The sequence below is a fragment of the Antrostomus carolinensis genome, unplaced genomic scaffold (assembly GCF_000700745.2).
Source record: "Antrostomus carolinensis isolate BGI_N321 unplaced genomic scaffold, ASM70074v2 scaffold51110, whole genome shotgun sequence".
In the NCBI taxonomy this organism is placed as follows: domain Eukaryota; kingdom Metazoa; phylum Chordata; class Aves; order Caprimulgiformes; family Caprimulgidae; genus Antrostomus; species Antrostomus carolinensis.
In genome coordinates this window covers 2,371-11,652 of record NW_010291610.1, presented here as the reverse complement: position 1 = coordinate 11,652, position 9,282 = coordinate 2,371, and the positions used below count along the sequence as shown (strand labels likewise).

General features: G+C 48.7%; 1 protein-coding gene across 1 annotated transcript; it reads left to right on the top strand.

The window, feature by feature from the left end:
- Positions 1–949: 949 nt before the first annotated feature.
- On the top strand, positions 950–9,023 carry TSEN54 (tRNA splicing endonuclease subunit 54; the record flags this gene model as incomplete). Its single annotated transcript, XM_029087138.1, has 10 exons — positions 950–1,013; positions 1,159–1,242; positions 3,261–3,359; positions 3,669–3,721; positions 4,075–4,173; positions 5,457–6,091; positions 6,892–6,952; positions 7,686–7,802; positions 8,392–8,436; positions 8,873–9,023. Coding segments are annotated over 10 exons (1,408 nt in total), but the record flags the coding sequence as incomplete, so codon positions are not given.
- Between the last annotated feature and the right edge of the window lie 259 nt (positions 9,024–9,282).

The window sequence follows — 9,282 nt, the reverse complement described above, 5'->3', positions numbered from 1 at the left end:
CTTTTCCAACCAAAACAATTCAATGATTCTAATAGCAGCCACTGTCATCTTGGGCATGGAGTGAGTTGCACAGCCCCTTGTTGGTGCTCATATCTGGCCTTGTGCAGACTCAGACAACCCTCGGTGTCCCTGATTTATCAATTTTTGTGGTTTCAACAGCACTACCAGTCTCTTGAGCTTATAATTTCTTGGGAGATTTTCCCAGGCTGCCTCTCAGCACACACTTTCCCCGTAGGGCCTGCTCTTTTCTGGGAATAATTTCTCTGTCTGCACTGATCAGTAGCAGCAGAAAGACTTCAGAGAGAGAATGGTGACCGACAGCAGACAGGCAGGTCAGACAGGGTGGATTGTTATCTTCCTCTCTTGTTGCAGTTGAGTTTGTTCAAGGGTGTCTGTAAATGTGTCTGGGGCAGAGACTCTCGGGGTGGGAGGGTGACTGGGTAGCTTTAGGTTTTTCTTTCAGATGGGGAAATTGTGGTTCTGACTAAAGATGTAGAGCAAGTCCATGGCGGATCCTACAGGTCTTACCTTCTGTTTCCTTGAGCTAGCCACTAAAATTCCACGTTTGCATTCTTGTAAAGTCTCCCTCCATGTTTTCTCAGCTGTTACATGTTTCCTGTGAGACCGTGTGGGTGAGATACAGCAATTTGAGTCTTGACAGCGTGATTATATGATGTATCATGGCCAGGTGCTCCCAGCAGGCTGCTGTAGCCTGTGGACAGACATCTACGGTGCTGGCTGAAGACACTCTTAACTAGTTGATGGTGATAAAATCTTCACCTGGTACTGCTAGATCCAGAGAATGATGTCTTTCTAAGGCCTTACCCTGTAAAAATGCCACCTGGAAGTTTACTGCCTTTTGATACCTTCCTGAGCTGCTTGTGTTGCTACAAAAGGAGTTGATTGTAGGACGTGCCAGTAGTAATAAACTGATCTTTAACCTTCTCAGGGGCAGTCTGGTGAAAGCTGAGTGGAAGCCAGGACAGGGCATCGTAGAGCTGCAGTCCCCTGCGGTGAGTCCACTGCGGAGTGTACTCAGTGCCATCATCTCCTGCTTGGCCATCACAGATTCCTTAATTTGCTGCTTGAAATGGGACAGAGCCTGGTTGTCAGCAGGGAACAACCAGAGCCCATCACAGGTTTGTGCTTCTGTTCCAGGGGAAGTTCTGGCACACCATGGGGTTCACAGTGCGTGGCAAACAGTGCCTGCTGCCTGAGGAAGCTCTGTACCTGCTGGAGTGTGTAAGTAGGATCCTCACGTGTGGATGTGGGTGTTGGGTCCTTCCTGAATGATTGGAGGAACTGTAGCAGCTTTAGACTGGTCTGAAATCACTTGTTTTGGTCACTGCTGTGGTTTGAGCAGCTGATAAACACCTGGTTCTCCAGGAATTGTCTCTTTTAGGCTGTTAGCTGATGGAGCTGTTTGTCTCCAGGCCAGGGGTTCATATGTTGTGCTCCAAAGCATCCCCTGTGTCCTTAACAGCGCGTGTTAGTTGGATTGTTGGCCAGTTTCTCCAGCTGGTGATGTGTTTAACCCACTCCTACATCAAATATGACAGTAGGGACTAGAGAGTTTTAGCTGATCTGAATTTCTGTTAGTACAACTGATAAGTCAGCTCTCCTCTCAGAATGAGGGAAGGATGAGGAGCATGTTATGAAGTTTTCTATTCAGATCTCTGTCTGCTTTCTTGCTCTGGGGGTGATGAAACACATTAATATGTCAATTACTACTTTACTGAAATCTATACATATAGGGACTTGAACTTCCATAATCCAGGAAAACTCAATGGTTCTAGGAATTTCTGGAAACAAGGTCAAACCATTATCTTCTGTTCCTTGCAGGAGTTAATTGGAATAAAAGGTTTGATACTGAGAAATCGTTTTCCTCAGAACTGGTGTACAGTTAATGAGGACATCCAAGAGTGGTCAGTGCCTTCTCTGTCATAAGTTGACATCCTCCCTTATCCCCAGTGGATCTCACATATTTTGCAATGACAGGCTTCGTAAGTTCATTAACACAGTTTTTCTGTGCTTCTCTGAGAAGCTGATAGGAATTAATGAACTCTGTCCAGCTTGGTAGGGCCACATTTAGGTGCTAAATCAGATTGTTCCATGTGAAGGTGGTTGGCATGGGAGGTGTTTATGTAGCAGGCGGTGCTGTATGTGCTTTACACTGAAACAGAGGTCTTTGGGGTTGCTTCTTGGCATCTCTTCCCAGTATATATGGCAGACAGGGGAGTGAGACCAGGTTGCTTTCAGTGCTCCTCTGCTTGCAGAAACGCTGGTTAATGCTCAGCTGGATTTCTTTGCTGTAGAGAGGGGGCCAGGCTGGATGAGGCTTTGAGCAACGTGGTCTAGTGGAAGGTGTCCCTGCTGCTGGCAGGGGGGTTGGGACTGGATGAGCTTTAAGGTCCCTTCCAACCCAAACCAGTCTGTGATTCTATGATTTTTTGGCTCTCCACCAAAGCCTGTTATCAGTAGAATAAGTGCACTGATCTAAAGAGGAGCCTTTTTCCTTTAGCAAAACTTAATCAGGTTATGGGCACCTGATGCCATCCCTTACATCCTAACTGCAAAGGTAGGGCTTTATAGATCATAAACAAATTGTTTAGTCAGTTGCTGAGTACAAAATCTCTCCCTAGTAGCAGAAAAGACCTGTTAGATGCCTTCAGCTCATCCCATGGGGGAGTTGTGGTTCCTAGTGTTTTGTTTTTGTTGTTTATGAGTACACACATTGGGGAAAACAAAAAGGGAGGAAAGAGAGATGTAGCCTAAAACTGCCTCTTGGAGGTTAGTTGCTATTGCCCGGGGAAGCAACTGATGGGATCACTGGGGCTGCAGTGAGGGCTTCTGAAAAGCCACCAGGTGATGCGATCCATCAATTCTTTTGCTCCAGCTCTCTCAGTTGTGCTCGTCCTAAGTGTTTTTGTAGTTGTGCTGTGTCCTGAATCACTGAGATCATCAAAGTTAAAGAAAATTATCTCCCAAAGCAATGATTATTTTAACAATTGAGCATTGTGCTTCCAGCTACATCCTCCAAACAGATGCAGTGCTGGAGGAGGAGCTGACAACTGTGGGTGGGAACTTCTTAGCTGGTTCCAAAATCCAGGGCATGGGAGAGGGATTGTAAGTACTCCAGATGGCACATGGGGAGGAGTTGATGTCCTGTGAAGGAGGGTGCTGAGGCCAGTGGGAAGAGATTGGTGAGAGGTTGTGTAGATTTGTTGTGATTCTCTCAACACCAAACTTCTGCCCTGCAGGGCTCTGTTCAGCTCTTTTACAGGGATCTGCCCTTGTCAATCCAGGAAGCCTACGAGATCCTGCTGTCCCAGGAGGCAATGAGCCTGCCACATTACCAGGTGTGTTGGGATCTCCAGCTATTGCAGGGAGGATGAAGGCAGAGATCTCAACCTGTGCCACACAACCTCTTCCAGTGGCTGAGAGCAGAGCAGGACAGTTAGGGAGGGAAGGGGAGTCATTCTCAGTTTTTCCCACTTGCTTGTTTCTAGATGATCAGTTCCTGTTTCCCCACCTTTGCTTTGGGTCTTAACTCTGGTGTTTTCTTCTCTGCCAGTGCCACACTGCGTTTACCCAGTTGTAGCAGAACTGAAGTAAATTGTTTGGTGTTAGGGCAGTCATTTAACCCTCTTGCTTTCCTTTGCTCTAAGGTGTTCAGCCACTTGAAGCAACTGGGTTATGTTGTACTGAGATTCGACCCCAGGTAACCAGCTTTTTCTTTCCATGCTGCTTTCTCCTTTCTGAAGACACTGAGCAGCTCTGTGCCCACTGCCTGGCCCCAGTGGAACGGCAGAGAAGAAGACTTTGACCCTGCAATTCTGTCTCTTGGGAGGATTAAAGGCTAAAAGTGGCACTCTACCTTTCCTTGCTCCTCCCTCTTGAGGAGGTGATTGGAAACGTGAAATGGGGCACGAACTGGGGACCATTCTGGTCCTGCTTGTGGATTTTCTGTGCCTGGAAGAAAAGGTTTTTGTTGGTGTATTCTAGGGGCTGAGCAGAAGGGTAGTTTCACTGCCCCACCCTGCTGTCAGCCTCTGTGTTGGTGTCTCCTTACAGCACTGTCCTGTCTCCCTACGAGAGGCAACTGAACCTGGAAAGTCACTGCCAGAGCTCTGGGAAACACCATCACAAAAGGAAGAGGAGTCCCAGCCCCCGGTAAGGATGTGGCCCAAAGCTACCTTCCATCTTCTCCCAGGTTCTGCAGCTTGGGAACAGCTTCCCCAGCCCTTTGTGCTGTGGGTGACTTGTCTGGCACAGCTGCTCTTGGCTGTCCCCAGCAGTGCAGTGCTTTTCCTGAACTCTTTGCAGTGTGCCCTTTTGTCACATCTGTACTTCATGCAGGAGCAGGACTAACAGGGGCAAACTGTCCTGGAGCCTCCCAGCTGCAGTGGTGAGATGCCAAAATAGAAGGGCAGAGAGGTCAGTGCAGAAGAAACGTGTCTCCTCTTGTTCTTTTTTAGAGGGAGTGCAGACACCACAGTGCACATCTCACCCTTCTCCACCCCCTCAATGCAGCTCACATGCTAGGATTGTACAGCAGAGAGCATAGTTGGGCTGGTCCTTGCACGTGGCCTCTAGACAATGCCATAATGCAAACAGAAGCTGATTTTAATTAGTAATTTTGCTAATAACTATGACAGGTTCCAGTAGGTGGCGTAATCCTTTAAGAAACAGAGAAGACAAGCCTGGTCTGCAAGTCCTTTCCTGTTAACAAGTAAATCAATGCCTGAGGAGTTATGAAATCTTTAGAAAAGATAAAACTTTTGCTTTAAGAATTGCCCCATCTTATCTGGGACCAGGGACTGAATCTCATACCAGTAAGAGGTGCTGGCAGGAAGGTTTCTGCCTGGCCTGTGCTAGTTTGGCTGAAGTCCATCATGTTTGCATGGAGGTGTTTGGGTCAGTGTGTGGGGTGTGAGCTTTCTTTTCTCCCCTCATGTCCATGGTGAGGTTCCTCTCTGCCTGCTTTGTCCAGGCCTTCTAATGACATTTTCCTTCTCTTAGTACTGTCCCCTAAACTCTCCATGTCATCCCTTTTGCTGTTGCATACCAGACAACCTTTCACAGAGCTCTGGGTGGGGAGAAGGTTGGGAACATGTGTCTATACAAATCAAGGCTGGGATTCTCCTGGGTGTTGAAGTCAAACCTCGCTCAGGACTGCTGAGATGTTTATTCTGCCTTTGGGTATTCACTGCTTGTTTTTGATCTGCTTTTTTCCCCTTCTCATTTTGTCACACAAGCAAATGTCCTGCTTCCAGCCAAGAGGTTGTTGTCAAAGGTTTGCAGACCTGTCTGGGGGTTCCTGCCACCTTTACTGTCTTTCCTTCAGGCTTGGTAGGCTGTCTTCTTCCTGTTAGCAGGGAGGAGGCAGGATTCAAAGGGAATAAAGTTCCACCACACACTCTCCCTGTCTTTTATGCTTCTGCCTCTGTCTTTAGGTCGCATGAGAAGAAACATAAGGTATCCGAGGACCTTCCAGAAGCTGAAGGGACATCAGAAGAAACTGGACATGACTGTGGAAATTCCAGCTCCCTTCCCATGGATGAAAAGCCATTGTCAGAGGAGCCAAAGGAATCAGATGCTGGCAGTGGAGAGGAGGAGTCCAACCCAGTTCCTCTTGATACAGGACAAAAGGACTCCCTGAGCCCCTCCAGGAGCCTGGCTGGCAACCACAAGGAGAGCAGCAGTGGCACCCATGCATCCCGCTGGGATTTTACCACCATCATCTTGCCAAATGTGGCCCCGGACCAGCCATGCACACATCTGCCCTCACCTGACAATGGGCTCCTGCCAGAGAATGTGCCAGGGAGGGCGGTTGATGCCGCTTGCTGGTGTGCACGCATCAATCAGAGGCAGGAGAAGCTGTCGCGGAAGGAAAGGGAGCAGCGAGAGAGGGAGAGCAGGTACAAGAGCAGTGTCAATGCTGACCGGGAGGTGAGGCGCTGCTCCAACTGGCAGGAGTACAAAGCCCTTTTGGAGCAGAGGAGCCAGCAGAAGGTTTGGACACGGCCGCCACATCTCTGGGACCAAGCTGTCACACCGCTTTTGCGGCCAGATGAAGCTGCCTCATCAGGTAGTGGCTCTGGGAATCAGAGTCATACAGAATGGTTTGGGTTGGAAGGGACCTTAAAGCTCGTCCAGTCCCAACCCCCCTGCCAGCAGCAGGGACACCTTCCACTAGACCAGGTTGCTCAAAGCCTCATCCAACCTGGCCTTGAACACTTCCAGGGAGGAGCAGCCACAGCTTCTCTGGGCAACCTGGGACAGTGTCTGACCACCCTCACAGTGAAGAATTTCTTCCTAGTATCTAATCTAAACCTACCCCTAAACTTGACAAGGACCCCGTTCTCCCCACCCAGAGCTCTGTGAAAGGTTGTCTGGTATGCAACAGCAAAAGAGATGACATGGAGAGTTTAGGGGACAGTACTAAGAGAAGGAAAATGTCATTAGAAGGCCTGGACAAAGCAGGCAGAGAGGAACCTCACCATGGTCATGAGGGGAGACAAGAAAGCTTGTCCTCTGCCTTTCCATCTCTTTCTATAGCCCACTCAAGTGCCAGGATAAACAGGGCCTTCCTTGGGAGGGAATCCCTTCTAATCCATTCCCCATGTCCTGCTGTATTGCAGTCCTTCCTGCCAGGCTGCTGGGCATGTGAGATCAGGGCCAGGGAGAGGCAAAGCAGTTGCAGGGTGTTCTGGGCTGCGCGCTGAGAGGAGATGAGGAAGTTGAGGTCTTTGAAGTAGCCAGTGGTGACTGTGGTGCTGCCAGCCATTGTTGGAGGAGGAAGGCTCGTGGGTGGTGGTGGTGGAGAGCTTGGAGTGCCCTGGGAGAGAAATAGCTGGTCTGATCCTTTCCTGTTCCTTCTCCCTCCAGCTGCACTCCTCCAGCAGATCAGCGTGCTGCAGCCCTCCCACATCCTGGATGGAGCCTCCCGGTCAGTATCCAGCCAGCTCATAGCTGTGAGGGAGTGGGGGTGTCTTGTGACTGTCCCTGCTTGTGAGGTCTGTGAGATGCTCACAGCAGCAGTTTGGGAGCTGTCTGGCATCCAGGGTGCTGAGAGAATCCAGCACTCTGCTCCATGACCCTGTTGCTTCTGTAGTGAGGAGCTGACATTTCCATCAAGTATCAGGTCCTGCAGCAACAGAGCTAGAGCATTCCAGAGCAATTAAAACATTGGGGTTGCTCTCTTTTCCTGCTCTTCCCTCTCTGCACCCCAGCCAGGTCATCTCCTCCAGAGGTTTTGTTGGGTTTCACCTGTGTCTCTTCCCTGGAATGTGTTGCTATTGCTGCTCCAGTGATTATAAAACCTTGGCTTTGGGACTGTTGGTTCTGCTCCTGCCTCACAGGGTCTGTGTAGTGTTTGTGTGCAGTTCCTGTTGGGCACAATAGCAGCTTCCTTCTGTATCTGCTAGCGGTGCTTCTTGCAAGGGGGTCTGCAGAGAAGGGAGTGTGACAGATGCAGGGCAGGAGCTTGCTCTGGTCTGACTACAGGAGAGATCTGGAAAGTCAGTAGAACAGTTGGAGGGTCAGTCCTTTGAGGAGTGAAGCCTTTCAAAGGGCTCAAACTAGCCAGGCTTCAAGAGCTTTTGCTCCTTCTTTCCTCTGCTGTGTCTATACCCTACAAAGTTTCAATCCCATACGTATGTGGATGTGTCTCTCTCCTGTAGGCTGCAGGAGGACCCAGAGGGCATGAAGATAGACTTCAATGTGTATCAAGCAGATGCTGTGTCCAAGTTTAAGAAGACAAACCCTGGGAAGCCATATGTCAGGATGTGTGTTCGGAGGTATCCATGGGTCTTACTTACACTGTGTTCTGAAACTTAACAGTTGCTGTTGTGGAAATTAAGTCCTCATGATCTGTAAATGACCCTGCATCTTGTGAGCTTTACAGATCATCAGAGTGCTTCCCTTGAGGGTGGTCCTGCCCAGGATTATTTTTTTCTTTCAGTTCCTCCTTTGTTGGAGGCTGTGGCTGACAATTCCCCCAGCCCTTGCACTCAGCCCACACTATTTGATCATCTGGTTGCTGCTCATGTCTGAGTATTACTAGAGTCAGGAATAAGAACCCAGGGCTGTATTTGTGCAATGCTTGTGACACTCATGTAACGCTTGGTTTTGCCAGGAGCTGTATTGTACCTGAATCCTCAGCCAGTGCAGATCCCTCTGGGTTTCTGCAGAGACATACCTCCCTAGAGCTCACTATAGGCTCAGGGCCTTGGGTTTAGTATTTTGATCTTTGTCAAATGTAACTTTAAGATCCCTTTTCTTACTGGATCCAGAATCTGATACTTAAACTCCGTAGGCAGGTACAAAGCTCAATCTCTGCCTTTTCTAATTTTGCTGTACTACAACCATCCCTCTTCCACTCTGCAGCTGTAGTAGCAAGAACAAGGAAGGCAGTAATGCAATTGTACAAGTGTTTGTCGTGAGCAAGTAGGATGATCCTTGCTGCATCAATATTTTCATTTACAAGCAAACAGACTCTGCAGAATTAAAAGGAGGGAAAAGCAGGTTAGATGTTGATCTCAGCAACCTAAAGATCTTCCTAACACAAAGGTAGTGAGATTGCACTGGATTGACAGTTCACCAGTGGCCCTGTGAACCACATCTAATGGGCACAGTGTGGAGCAGTGTGCAGTTGCCCTTGTTTTTGGCAAAGGATTTCACAGCTCCCAGTTCCAGAGGTGCATTGTACTCTCTCAGGGCTGGCAGCCTCCTGCTTTTTGATTGAAAGGGCTGGGGAAAGTCTCTACCAACTCCTAAGACGAAAGTGAGCTGTTGTGATCACTGTCCAGGACAGCTTTGGCTCTGTTTTTCTTGCTTTGAGAACAATGGGATATTTTTCTCTCTGCAGCTTTGACGAGCAGATTCCATCCCTTCGAGCTTTGAAGCAGGTGACCTATCAGAGTGGGGACGTCCCGGTGGTCTTTGCGTTGGTGGATCATGGAGAAATTGCCTTTTATTCGCTAAAGGAATTCAAGCTGCCAGTTGATGTTAATCACTGAAGTTGCTGCCACTTGCAGAAATGGTACAGGATGAAGGGAAGAGCTTTACTCAGGGTTTGTTTTCTTGATTAATGAAATATTACAGAAAATAGAGCCTGTGATAACTGGAACCTTGGGCAGTTGACCACTTTATTCACTGTTACAGACTTCACCCAACCAGATGGCTCAGGTGTAAAAGCAAAATTCACAGCAAGCAAGGGTGTGTGGTTTAGCTGGGCATTTCTGGGCTGGCATACGTATGCTTTGTTCTTGAAACCTC